The following is a 14,922-nucleotide window of genomic DNA, read 5'->3' on the forward strand; positions in this document are numbered from 1 at the left end:
CCACTTCCATGAGTTCAACTATCACCTCTAAGCATAGGAATCCCTTTTGCCTCTGTCCTGTTGCCAGTCATGACTTGTCACACTCCAATCCAGGAATATTCCAACCATCTGCTGTCTTCACTCCTATTCACGTGCTGCTAAATGAAGTGGGAGGAAATCACAAATCCATGCTGCGTGAGTTCACTTACAAATTTGTTATCACATCTAAAGTAGACAAGGCAAGGCAAGAATTCTACTCTACCTAATTTATCTATTATCCCACTCTTCGTAGTGGCTGGTCCAAACATTTTCATCTCTTCTCAATCCCTCCACAGAGGAGTGATTAACAGGGATCAACCCCTTCTCTCCTCCCTCCACCTGCTTATATGAGAACTTATACTTCATTGAAAAAATTAAGGCCATTCACTAAGAGCTCCCTCTTTTCCTTCTCATCTCACACTCTCCTAACATCATGCCCCTTGATCTCCTTCTCCACTCCAGTCACTGATACGGAAGTGGTCCTTTCCCAAGCCAAAACCAACCACACCAATTCATACCCTACCAACTTCTTTAACAAATTGCCCCTACAATCATACTTATTCTCTCATTTTAATTTCTCTCTTTCTATTGACTCCTTTCCTGCTGTCCACTCCTATATCTCTCCTCCCTTTCATGAAAAAAAAAACTTTTTTTTAAAAAGCTGTCTATACTCAATGCTTCTACTTCCTCTTTTTACTTTCTTCTAAACTTTCCACAACATAGAACCCAACCTCCTCAATTCAACCGAAATTGCTCTTTCAAAAGCTACCAATGGTCTCTTAACTTCAAAATCTAATTCAAATCTAATCAAAATCATTCCTTATCCTTCTTGACTTATCTATAGCATTAACACCTATTGTTCATATTCTCTGCTCCTGGATACTAGCTCTTCTCTGGATTTTCATTCTTGGTTCTCCTCTTACCTGTCTGACCATTCTTTCTCAGTCTCCTTTGCTGGAAATTCAATATACCATAACCACTGAATGTAGATGCTCTCTAAAGTTCTATCCTGGGCTCTCTTCTCTTTTCTCTCTCTAATATCTCTCTTGACAAGTTTATCACTGTAAATAAGTTGAATTTTAGTGTAAGGTGGATTTTTGTTATTATTTCTTAGAGTTCAGTTTCCCAGGATCCATAGCCATAATAATCTTTTGTTCCCAGGTATTAGATATGAGTTCTCATGATTATGGTTCAAAACATCTCCACTACACCTGCACAGAATTATATGATAAATAATATAAATATTTATGCTTAAATTGTAAACATCCACTGCAGTTGTGCAGTGAGATACAGGGATGAGGTTATGTAAACTTGTGAGGCTATTGCTGGCAATATGCCTTCTTTGTCTGTTGCCCTATAAAGCAGGTGGGTACTGGTCAAGGAGTGGGGAACCCTTAGGGTTGAATGTACAACCTGGAATGCTGTATGTGCCTTCGCTGGCCCCCATTAAGGCTTGAGGTGAATCTGTGTTTGCCTCAACTGAACCCAATTGAGGCTTGAGGGAATTTAGGGGAATGCGTAAGCTGTACCTGTCTCAACTGACCCCATTGAGAAGTAGAGGTAGCTGCCCCTCCTTTTCTCACCAGCACCTGTGAGAAGGGTGAGTAGGGAATGCTATAGGAGCTGGTGCTCCCATTATCAGCAACCTTTTGAGAAGACTAGATTAGAATAAAGTAAGATTATTAACTTCTTCAAAACTATCTTAGTGTCTGGGGCAGCCAGGTGGCTCAGCGAGTAAGAGTACTGGCCTCAGAGTCGGGATGACCTGGGATCGAATCCGGGCTCAGATACTCAGCACCACAACCAGAAATAACTGGCCGTGTAACCTTGAGCAAGTTACTTAACCCCAGTTGCTTAAAAAAAAAAACAACACTATCTTAGTGTCTTTCCTATCTGATCAGATCAAGAGTGAACCTATGCTAGCAGCCCTCCTGTGTGCTAGTGTTACCTATCTTACAATCACTTCTCATGGATTCAACTATCACCTCTCCATTTAACACCAGCTACACTGCTCTTGAACTTCTTTAGACCTCTCCATCATGCCTTCTTTCCCCAGGAAACTTATCATTGGGAAATCTTATTATCCTGCAAGTTCAAATCTGTCTCCATGCTCATATCTCATCGATACCCACAGCCTCTCTGATCAGACCCTCTGACTGGTGGGCAGGGTCAGGGACTCCAGGACCTCTTTTTAAGTAAGGGGCTTACTTAACACAGTCTTCTCCCCATTTACCACCAGATACACTGCTTGTGGACTTCTCCATCATGCCTTCCATATTGGAGATCATTTTCCTTACTCCTCCACTCCACTTTTCATTTTCCTTTTGTATTTGTCTTCCCTTGTTAAATTATAAGATCCTTGAGGACAGGGACTTTGTTTTTATTTGTATCTGTATCCCCAGTGCTTTGCACAGTACCTGGAACAGAGTAGGCTCTAAATGCTTATTAACTGAAATAAGAAGATGATTCCCAGACAGATGTTAACTACCACTAATCTAGTCTTTGATTCATATCATCAACTGCCTAATGGATATTTTGAAATGGATTTACTATAGGCATCTCAAATTCAATGGGTCCAAACTCCAGAGCTCTTTCCCCTCAAACTGTCCTCTCTTCTGAACTTCCCTATCACTATCAAGGACACAAACATCTTCCTAGTTCAAACCTTAACAATCACCTTTGTGCAGTAGAGTGTGTGGTGCTGAGCCTCACTCTTTCCCCTTTAAAAAAAATTTCCAGAATGGCTTTTTTACCCAACCTGCAATCAATCATACTAGAAAATTGGGGTTCCCAAGGAGGATGGCCACACTGCTTTTATGGCACTCCCATTAGACTATGAGCTCCCTGAGAACAAGAACTATTTGTCTTTTTGCCTTTATTTGTATCTTCAGTTCTTAAAAGAGTACCTAGCAAATAGCAGGTGCTTAATAAATGCCAGTTTACTGAATGCTACAATTCACTTTTGTAAAGATAGTAAACCCTGATGTAACTATATTTGTTACTAACAATTCAAACTCCTGAGCCTCTACCAGTCTCCTTCTTGTCAAAATGAGTCAAACAATAAATATTTATTAAGCACCTACTATGAGCCAACCACTTTGCTAAGCACTGGGGATATAAAAAAAAAAAGATGGTTATGTTCTCAATAGTAAAAGAGAAGTTTGAAGGAAGGGAGGGATTGGGAAGAAAAGATAATGAATTCCATTTTGGACATGTTGACTTTAAGATGGACATCTTAAGAAGGACATCCATTTTGAGATGTCCAGTGGACAGTTGGAGATGTGAGACTGGAGGTCAGTGGAAGGGTTAAGGCTGGATAAGTAGATCTGAGAAAGATGACACCATTAAATCTTTTTGGGGTGAGGAGAAGCAATGGGGGATTAAGTGACTTGCCCAAGGTCACCCAGCTAGTGTCAAGTACCTGAAGCCAAATTTGAACTCAGGTCCTTTTTTTTTTTTAAAGCAATTGGGGTTAAGTAACTTGCTCAAGGTTACACAACCAGTTATTTCTGGGTGTGGTGCTGAGTATCTGAGCCTGGATTCGATCCCCAGGTCATCCCGACACTGGGGGAGGTGCTCTTACTTGCTGAGCCACCTGGCTGCCCCGAACTCAGGTCCCCTTGACTCCAGGGCTGGTGCTCTATTCATTGTGCTACCTAGCTGCCCCTGACACTTTTAACTCTTAATCGAAGACATCTATTAAACAAAGGGCAAAGTAAAAGTAAACATAACATTCTACCTATAAACTTGGGACCACTCTCCCACCAATATAAACAATGTCCACAGGAGAAAATGTCACAGACTTATGGAGAAGGAGGCACTTGAGGAAACACAGATGCCCAGGGCAATTAAAAACTCAGGCCTGCAAGCCTCAATGCCCTTTACCCCTTCCAGGAAGAGTCTGCACTAATTCACTTGCCGGAGGGGCCACACCCTCTCTGGGCCTGTTGGCCTTCCTACTGGCTGGGGTCACTTTTTGCAGGCTCTTCTGGGCTACTGAAGTAGTGTTTAGCTCTTTTAGCAAAACAGAAACCATAAGCCTAGGACTGTCCCAGTTTTTCCAGCTCCTCCTTCATGGCTGGACTCTACAGGGTCTCTATTTCTCAGGCAGCAATTTTCAGTGTAATCTTTGCAGTCTAACCCCCAATCCTACAAGAGATCTTCTCTGAGCCCTAAGCTCAGTTCTGATCAGTTCCCAGAAACAGTTTTTTCTTCCTCCAATCAGCTCTTCTGGGCAGCAAAAGGCAGTTTAGTCTCTGAGGTCTTCCTGTAACCCAGCTCTGAAGTCTGTTTTAACCCACTCAGAAATCTGGACTTGACTAACCCTACTGCTCTAAATAGTGTCTCTTGCAAGAAATGGCTCGCCTCATCAGTCATATGTAAATATGATGCTAGGGAAAAGGACACATGTATATCTTTACCCTTTTCCATCCCACTGTGGGTTGCTTCCTCAGTGCTCCTCTTACAACTAGCCTTTTTTCTGCCTCTATTCATAAAATTATGCAATTAGAAGGGGAGTAGGCCTTATACTTAACTGACTCCTCATTCTCATTCACCCCACATATCTAATACATTGCAAAATACTGTCATTTCTACCTTCACAATTCTCCATTCAGGGGGCAACTAGGTGGCACAGTGAATAGAACACTGGCCCTGGAGTCAGGAGGACCTGACCTCAAAACTGACCTCAGACACTTAACACAAAAACTAGCTGTGTGACCTTGGGCAAGTCACTTAACCCCAATTGCCCTCCAAAAAGAAAAACAAAACAAAACAAAAAAAAATTTTTAAACCCAATTCTCCATTCAGATGTTGCTACCCTAATTGTGGTGCTTATCATCCCTTGGCTAGATTATTGCAATTGCTAGATTACTGACTTCCTAATCAATGTCTCTCCCCACTCCAATCCATCCTCCACATAGCTGCCAAAATGTTTTCCTAAAACACAAGTCTCACCTCACTTCCCCTATTCAATAAATTCCAGCGACTCCCTGCTACCTCTAGGAACAAATATAAAGTTTCTTGTTCAGTTTCTAAAGCTCTTAATTGATCCCTTCCTCCTTTTCCAGTCTTCTGATATTTTCTTCCCCCTCCACACACTCTGCAAACCAGCCATATTGGCTTACTTGCTTTTCTTTGATCACAACATTCCATCACCATCTCCAATCATGCCTTCAAGTCACTGGCTGATCCCTATGCCTACAATTCTCATCTCCCACCCCTCCCCACCCCCCATCCCTTCATCTTCACCTCTTAGAATCCCTAGTTTCTTTCAAGGCTCAGTACAAATACAGCTACCTACCGAAGGTCTTTCCTGATCTTTCCCCCCTTTTCCCCAATAATGGAGCTTTCCTTTCTAGGTTACATACTCTGTATATATTTTATATGCACTTAATTATTTACATGTTTTCTTCCCTGTTAGATTGTAAGCTTCTTCAGGACAGAGACTGATGTTGCCTTTCTTGGAATTCCCATCACTTAGCACAGTGACTGCCACCTAGCAAATATTCACTGGCTGATGACTCCCTGATCTACATATTCAGCTCTGGTCTACTTCCTGAGCTCCAGGCCTATATTTCCAATTGTCTATTGGACCTTATAAATTGGATACCCCATAAGCATTTCAAATTCAAAAAATCCAAAACAGAATTCATTATCTTTTCCCCAAAACCCACCCTTCTTCCTAACTTCCCTATTTCTGAAGGTACAATTATCCTTTAAGCTTCCCAACTTCACATCAACTTATCTTCTGCTCTCAACTTTCTCTCACCCCTCCTCTCCAATTAGTTGTCTGTACCTTGTAGCTTGACAATATCTCTCACCTGTGTCCAGTTCTCTCTATTCCCATTGTGCTCATTCTTCTGTAGGCCCTTACTACTTTCTGCCCAGACTATTAAAACAGATTCCTCTTCAGTCTCCCTGTTTTGAATTTCTTTCCTCTTCAATTCATTCCTCAAAAGTCAAACTGAGGGGCAGGTAGGTGGTGCAGTGAATAGAGCACCGGTCCTGGAGTCAGAAGGACCTGAGTTCAAATCCAGCCTCAGAAAAACTAGCCATGTGACCTTGGGTAAGTCACAACCCCAATTGCCCTAACTTCCTCACTCCAAAAAGCAAAAAAAAGTCAAACTGATATCCCTAAAACACAGGTCTAACCATGTTATTACCCTGTTCAAAAAGCTCCAGTAATTGTTTTTTGCCTTTAGGATAAAATGCAAATTCTTCAGTTGCATTTAAAGCCCTTCACAATCTGGCTTTGACCTACTTTTCCAAGTTTACTCCACATTACTTTCCCTCATGCACTTTTCAACTGAGATAAACAAGCCCACATAGTGTTCCCCATACACACTATTCTGTCTTCTGCCTCCATACCTTTTCAGGGGCTCCCATCCATGCTTGGAATACACTCCCTCCCTGACACAACATCACAGAATTACTAGTTTTCTTCAAGCCTCAGGTCAAATGTCAACTCCTAAGCAAGTCTCTTCCTGATCTCATCAGGAGCTACTGCCCTCCACTCCAGAAATTACTTTGCATATAATCTGTATTTACTTATATGTGTACATGGATTTCTACCCCAACCCCCAACCCTCCACCACCAAAGCAAGAGAATGGTAAATCCTTGAGGGCAGGAACTTCTGTTTTTGTCTTTGTATTCTCAGTATTCAACACACAGTAGGCATTTTAAAAATTTAGACAGATTGGTAACAACGGCACTCAAGACACAAGTTGGTCTTCCATGGACAAGAACATTATAGACAGCTAGATGGTCCAGGGGATAGAGTGCTATATCTGAAGTTAGGAAGATTTGAGTTCAAATATGGCCTCAGATATTGACTAGAAGTGGAAGCCAGCACTGGAGTCAGAAAGATCTGGGTTCAAGTCCTGCCTGATTCAGAAACATACTGGGCAAATTATTTAATTCCTGGTATGAAACTGACAGCTATAAATATAAGCTGTCAAGTCACTTTAATCTCTGCCTCAGTTTCCTCAAATTGTAAAGTGAGGCTTATGAAAGCACCTAGCTGCCAGGGTTATCATGAGGATCAACTGAGATAACATTTGTAAAACACCTAGCACATCATCAGCACTTGTTTCCCTCTTTCCTTTTATCTTCCCAGACGCCAGTAACAGGCTTATGAATTGAAGATATTGCTACAATTTTAAGGTAAAAAAAGCTCATTTGTTCTTCTCAATGGTCCACCCACCTCTTTTCCCCATCCTGGCAAATCTATTATAGCCTTCAAAAAATAGGCCCCTTAAAATGAAATTCCATATTCTGTCTGTGTTCTGATAGTACATTAACTTCCTCATTATTCACCTTTTGTTGCTGTTCAGTCATTTCAGTCATGTCCAACTCATCATGACCCTATTTGGGGTTGTCTTGGCAAAGATACTGGAGCGGTTTGCTATTTCCTTCTCTAGTTCATTTTACCATGAGGAAACTGAGGCAAACAGGTTAAGGGACTTAGCTAAAGTCACACAGCTAGTGTCTAACACCTGATGTGAACTCAGGAAGATGAGTCTTACTGACTTCTGGGCCAGCATTCTATCCATTGTGCCACCTAGCAGTCCTTGTCTATTAAAGGCAAATAATGAAAAATGAAAGTCAGTCTAACTTAGTGAATAGAAAGTCAGCCTTAGAGTCAAGAAGGCCTGGGTTCAAGTCTTGCCCACTCTAGACACATACTGAGTGAGTTAATTCCTGGTATGCAACTGACAACTATAATTTAATATAATTTGTCAATTCTAGGAATTCTCTACACTGATGAAAAAAAAATTCATAGATCCAAACAAAAACAAAAACACAGAAACCAGAGATCAAAAGCAACTTCAAGTTCAAAGGTCACTCAAAAATTCATAAGAATCCTACTAAACATCCTTCCTAGCCTGGAAATGATAATTAATAAAATCAAAGCAAGAGCAGATTAGTAGGAAGGGACTAAGTATCTGACAAACTTCAGTTCAGTTCATGCCAAGGGAACCATGGAACCAGTCTAGAGGATTTATATTCACTCTAGGAATGTCCCACCTCACCATCTTAGTCCAATGCCAAATACTTCCTATCAGTATGCTCAAGCACTTCACGTTATTCCCAGAAACAAACTTTTTCTAGGCGACCACACTGGACCATGGCTGAACGTCACTACCAGCAGGCAGCTGGATAGTGCAATGAATAGAGAGATGGGCCTGGAATTAAGAAGACCTAAGTTCAAATCCAACCTCAGGGACTTAATAGCTATGTGAACCTGGGCAAGTTACTTAACCTCGTTTGCTTCCATTTCCTCAACTATAAAATGGAGATAATAATAGCCCCTATCTCCCAGGATTATTATAAAAATCACCTGAGACAATGTTTCAAAGTACTTAGCAGGGTGCCTGGTGCATAGTAGGGGCTTAATAAATATTTATTCCCATCCGCTGCCCACCTGAATTCACAACTCTATGGCTAGAGTAGTGTTTAAGGTTGAATACGAAAGCCAAATTACTCCATAGAACTCTTCTATCTCCCAGTCAGTACAGTTTGTTGTCTTTGAACACAGATCCGGGGTCCAGGGTCACAACCTAGGAAGTCAATTAGCCAGAGCATTGAGCTGTGAGTATAAAAGTGTGTGTGTGTGTGTGTGTGTGTGTGTGTGTGTGTACATATGTTCAGAAGGGTGGAAGACAGGAAGCTTGTAGACTCTATTACTTAGAGATCCCATCACCGGGCTTCCTATCTCAGACAGACTTTGCTTCAGTGTTGAGGCCTACTTGTCTGGGATAAGTTATCTCTACTAAGCACTATTCCTAAGTGCTTATCTGGTTTTAACCCATTGCTCTATTATGAGTTCAAATTTGAGTGATCTCTGGCTCCCAAAGCTACACATGTCAAAGAGAAGACTAAGTATTTGCTGTACATGCTGAACATGGGTCAACAATTAGACTGAGTCACCTTGAAGGTCTATTTTAATAGCCAAGATTCTGTGACTTTATGATTGCTGACCTTGGACTCACTGCTTTATACTGACCTCTAGCTGCCATCCATTTTCTATATTGGGCCATTCCAGTGATTGGCTTTTATCCATTATTTCCATTCCCTCTCCCAGCACTGGTTTATATCTTCCTGGTCTACCACTGCTCATGGTTTGGTGCAACAAAGATTTTCAAATGGGATTGTGTTTTGCAAAATTCTTTTTATCTTCAAAAAAAAAAAAAACCAAACCCTTCAAAGGTTAGTATGATCAAAGATGACAAATGAGCCTGAAAAACACAAAGTGCATATTTAAAAGATAATGAGGTATGTCAAAAATAGGCACAAAAGCCACTGTTTTCAGCCCTTCATTTGTAATGAGATTCATACAAGCCCTGTGACAGTCCTCTTCCAATCACTGCTTAGAGAATCTTATTGGATTCCAGCCAAAGCTCTAATTGCTACACTGAAGCAAAGAAAAGATTTCCATTTTATCCCATTCCCCTCAAATGGCTGCAAAATCACTTTACCAATAGTGCATTTTCTTGCAACTCCATCATCCCTTTACCTGCAACTGCTGTTTCTCTTGAAGAAGCCAGTCTCTCCTGGTTATGGAAACCTGGAGCCTGTCCTGAGCTGCAGATGCTGTGAGGCTGGTCTCCATTCTGAGCTGGGGTTGGGTTTCTTCACTGCTGACCCTTAGGAGGCAAAAGAGGAAAACTTTATATCAGAGCAGTCTTGGAAATAAATTCTGGAGATCTTAACATCACTAAAATGTCTTTATTGGTTTATAAAATGCTCACCATGTCTTAACATTCTAATCAGGGTCACGAAAATCATAGGATCATAGGAGTGGGAAGGGATCATGGAGGTCATCTATCCTAAAATCCTCATTTAACAGAAGAGAAAACTTAGGCCTTAAGGGAGAGGAGCAGGGTTTAAAGATAGGTGCTCTGCCTCCAAAACCATCCCTCTTCCCAAAGTACCAGAGTGCCCCTCAAAAAGAAGATAAGGCACGTAACTGGCATTTATAAAGCAATTGCTAATGCCCTTCCCTTGCAGATCATCTGCTAGTTACCCTGGATAACACTGTGTATGTATTGAGCTGCCCACGTGTTGTCTCATCCATTAAAGTGTGTGCTCCTGGAGGGCACCAAATGTTTTTTGTCTATCTTTTTATCTTCAGACTTAGCACAATGTAAATAATAAATGCTGGCTAATTGATTGATTAGTTGGTTGATTGATATAAGGCAGAGGTTCTCAAACTTATTTGGCCTACTGCCCCCTTTAAAAAAAAAAAAAAACTCAACACCCCCTGGAAATCTACTTTCTTTTCCATGTGTTTTTTTTTTTAATTTGTGCTATTTCAAAAAAATATATATTATTTTTAATTTATAAATATAATTTATAATATAAATTATATTTACAAATATAATTTTTTTTAATGACGCATCTTAAATTTAATAAATTATTGCAAATTTGTGGGGGAGGTTCTTGCCCTGAAATTCTGATGGTGCAATATTGTGTCACATAGCATCATATTGTAAACAAGTCATTACAAGCATATATTCCTGCTAATGCATGTTGGACTTCCTGACAAAGCACAACACACTCGCCTACCAACACTTACTTTTTAAGACTTATTGGTGGACTTGACCACTGATTGGGTATAACTTGCATTTTTTTGTGTTTATTTGGAAAATAATGTAATTACTATGACTTTAACTCTGTTAATACAACAGATGAAACATGGACAAATGGTTTTTCAAAATTTTCTTCTTTCCTTATGCTTCCACCACCCCCTTATTTATATTCAACACCCCCCAAATGCACCTAAGGCTACTTCTGCCCCCTGGATTATTCCAACACACACATCTCCCCCCTTCCTGGGGGGCAGTATCACCCACTTGGGGAACCCATGAATTAAGGGTTTTGTATTCTTTAGAGTGTGACAAATTCACAGATGTTGGATCAGGGATCAACAGAAAAGCTCTCTTAAGGAGCTTTTAATATATTAAGAGATTTATAAGCATGTTTGGTTGTTTGTTTTTAATCTCTACCACAATCCTTTGGTTTTTATTTGAAGATAAGTTCTACTTTGTTAAAATATTGGAACATGGTCCATGTGCCTAGTAGCCATGAAGCCAAGGATACATTTTAAATTAATTATATCATTTAGTAAATCATCAAGGATAGCCTGGCCTGCAATTAAATCTTAAGATTTGCTATATCTCTGTGACATCTGTCAGTCTGAGGTATAAACTCCATGTACTAAAAATGTCAAGTTAAGCTTTCCACCTTTAATACATTGCCTGACTTCTCCCACTTCATAATTTTACATTTTTGCCTGAGAGATTCTCACTAATTTGAGATTTATTTAATAGAAGGATGAGGCCTTCCTTTTTTGCTGCAAACTACCATAGAAACTTTTATTTCTCTATATCTTATTAAGTAAAACGTACAATGCTGACCCTAAATCCAACCACCTCTCCTAACTCCTCAATAGAAGCTTACTAAATGCTCTTCTCTCACCCTCCATGCATTTTGTTTCTTAAAATCCTGACATGTCATCTACAAAGTAAGTGAACCAACTATACACTGTATTGCAATTTACCTGGTCTTCAAAAAAAAAATAACAATAATCACCATATTCACCTTTGATCCTCAGACCAGTGGACTTTATAGAATGATGGAGCCTCTTTCTAATCCTAGATCATTTTATTCATTTCTGAATGCCTTTGACCAACTCAATTTGTTATGAACATAGAGTTTAGATATTTTCTATGTCTTGTTATTTAACTTTTTCATATATTTGACTGCAAACTAATGATATGAAATGGCAAGAATAATCAACATTCTCCCTAACAAGTCTGCAGATTTCTTTTGTTTCCCTCACAGAGCCCAGTATGTATGGGGTTCAATAGATATACATTGATAGATTCAGCCCCTATACCCTTCAGCCTTCTCAATTTTTGCATCTGAAAAATGGAAGAATACTCATCATATACCAACATACTATGTACTACATCATTGTTATTGTTCAGTTGATTCAGTCATGTCTAACTCTTTGTGACCCCATGGACCTTACTGCCTGTGAAGTTTTCTTGGCAAAGATACTGGAATGGTTTTATCATTTCCTTCTCCACTGGATTAAGGCAAAAAGAGGTTGACTTGCCTAGGGTCACACAACTAGTGAGGTTTTGAGGCTAAATTTGAACTCAGATCTTCCTGACTCCAGACCCAGCTGTACTGATCCATTTAGCTATACCATGTACCACAATACCATAGCATTCCAAGAAAGGGGAAAAAACAGGGAGGGGGGAGGGGAAGGAGAGTGGTTGAAGATAAAAGAAAAGGCTTTCATCCTGTCTTAATTATCTGTGGAAATGGAGGGTTACAATGACACAGATGGTGGTTTTGCTGGAATTTTTTGCACCAAACTTACTTCCTATATTGCTTTGATTAGGTTAGTATTAAGATTTGTCTGGATCTCCTAAACACATACCATCTGGATAGATTTGAGGAAGGGGAGTTTGTATAAAATTTAAAATTAATTACAGATGATCTATGAGATAGATATTCCATGGATGGAATTGGAAACTGGCCATATTATCATGTGTCATATTCATTACATAATCAAAATGACGGACCCCTGTAAAATGTCAGTATTCTAAAAATAGAAATGAAGCCACAGACAGTTACTATGATCTACCCCCAGGCCACAATGTGAGTTAATAATTAAGCAAAGTCTGGTTTTGACCATGTGTCTTCTCCTTGGTGCACCAGGTCATTCTTTAGTGTTTTCTGACTATGTTGGCTCTATTTATGTGTAATAATTCTCAACAAGTCTCTCTCATCAATGCAAATTAGTATAATTCTGCTTTAAACTAATCAGTATAATTGCTTATACTGAGGGTCAAGCATTAAAATATGGGTGTCTTGGAGTGGCACTCAGGCAAAGAATGTGTGTACCAGTGGAAGCACTATGTGTGTTTATTGTCTTATATGTTCCAGTGCAGACTAGGCAGAACATTTAAGCACTTTTGCTAAAAATAAATAAAGTTAAATTTTTAAAAAGTTGATTCTTCTATTTGGTCTCTTCTAGGGGAAGGGAAAAACAACAACTTTTAAGTTAAGATAAAATACCACCCCCATTGAAAAACTTCAGCTGTAATTGACACAGCAGCAGAATCTGTATTCTATCAATTACACTCACCATGTGACCATTATGTGTGAATATTCCTGTCACATTAAAAAAAAAAAAAAGGAAATAGACAGCCATCTGTGTATCAACTGTTCGAGTGCCAGACTATTAATGCGTATGTGCTTTACGATGATTACACATCATTGCCTCCTCACCAGCCAAAGAGCATTCAGAATTTCCCAGTGCATTCAAGTGCTCCTTGCTTTGCTAAGGGGGCCACCTCCTGAAGCCTTCATAAAGAGAGGAAATCCTGATTAGTTGGTAAAGAGGACAGACTATTCACCTTCAAGAATATTTTATTGCACAAAGCATTCATTTTTAAGAAAATGCATACACCAGTTTCTAAGAAATTTACGTACACCACTGGGGGTTCTTTGTCAGGCACATTGTATGCCAATCATTATACTGGAAGATATTCTGTGCCACATTGAGTTTGAATTAATGAATTTTAGAGTTGAAAAAGGACTTGAAATTATTAATCCAGAGCAAGAAGGGATCTCTGAAGCCACTTAACCCAAACCCTTAATTTTAGATAAGGAAACTAAGGCCCAGAGATTGACAAATGACTTGCCTAAGTTTATATAAAGAATAAACATCAGGGATGGGATGTGATGGCCACCAAAGCTCTTTGGCTCTTTCTTGTTCAGTACCACATACTGCCTCCTAAAAAACTGCAGTCCAAATCATCCAACTTGAAGGTGACAAAAAACAAGACTCATGTAAGCAATTATACTGTAAATTCCTTTAGCTAAGGAAAGGATGTCATATATATTTCTTTATCACCTAAGTATCTCATGAAATGTTACACATAGTAGGCATTTTTAACATGAAAATTACTCGTAAGAGATTTGCCCAGAATTACAAGACTAGCTGGTGAGATAAAACTGAGATAAAAATTAAGCCTACTTGGGAGGCTAGGTGGCACAGTGAGTAGAGTGCTGGCCCTGGAGTCAGGAGGACCTGAGTTCGGATCCGGCCTCAGACACTTAACACACACAAACAAAAAACCTAGCCATGTGACCTTGGGCAAGTTACTTAAACCCAATTACCCTCCAAAAAGCAAAATAAATAAATAAATAAAATTAAGCCTACTGGGGCAGCTAGGTGACACAGTGAATAGAGCACCAGCTCTGGAGTCAGGAGGACCTGAGTTCAAATCCGGCCTCAGACACTTAACACAAAAACTAGTCATGTGACCTTGGGCAAGTCACTTAACCCCAATTGCCCTACCCCCCAAAAAAGCCAAAAAAAAAAAATTTAAGCCTATTGAATCCCAGATCTGGGATCTTTTCATTATGTCCCATTCACATCTGAATTATTTTAAAATTATTTATTTTATTCTCAACTTAAAAAATAAAACAAGTACTTCTATAACATAGTAGAAAAGGAAAAAAAAGATAATTGCATATGAAACTGCAAATCTATTACACATAATTTGCTATTCCTTTTAAATATATAATAAAGTTATCATGTAACTTTCTTTTTCCCCCTTTTTTCTTCCCTTCCCCCACCCCTGCCCTAGAGATGGCTACAATTAGATACAAATACGTGTGTGCATGTGTGTGTGTGTAATCATTCTCTACATACATCTACTTATCAATTCTTTCTCTTAATGCAGATATATTTCTGAATTGTTGAGCACACACAATACATACACACACACACACACACACACACACACACACACACATACACACAGGGTACCCAGCCCAAAGACAACAAAAGCATTCTCAGTTTACTGGGTACAAAT

General features: G+C 39.6%; 1 protein-coding gene across 1 annotated transcript in view; it reads right to left on the bottom strand.

Annotated features, from left to right (window-relative positions):
- The window catches only part of DISC1 (DISC1 scaffold protein), a 555,671-nt gene that overhangs the window by 403,067 nt on the left and 137,682 nt on the right, over positions 1-14,922 (bottom strand). The window contains exon 5 of the mRNA XM_069064870.1: positions 9,537-9,666. Coding sequence (XP_068920971.1) covers positions 9,537-9,666 — 130 coding nt within the window. The remainder of the gene's footprint in view (positions 1-9,536; positions 9,667-14,922) is intronic.

Source organism: Petaurus breviceps, unplaced genomic scaffold (genome assembly GCF_028583685.1).
Source record: "Petaurus breviceps papuanus isolate PSGF00001 unplaced genomic scaffold, PetGlider_PUasm1.0 90650, whole genome shotgun sequence".
NCBI classification, from domain to species: domain Eukaryota; kingdom Metazoa; phylum Chordata; class Mammalia; order Diprotodontia; family Petauridae; genus Petaurus; species Petaurus breviceps.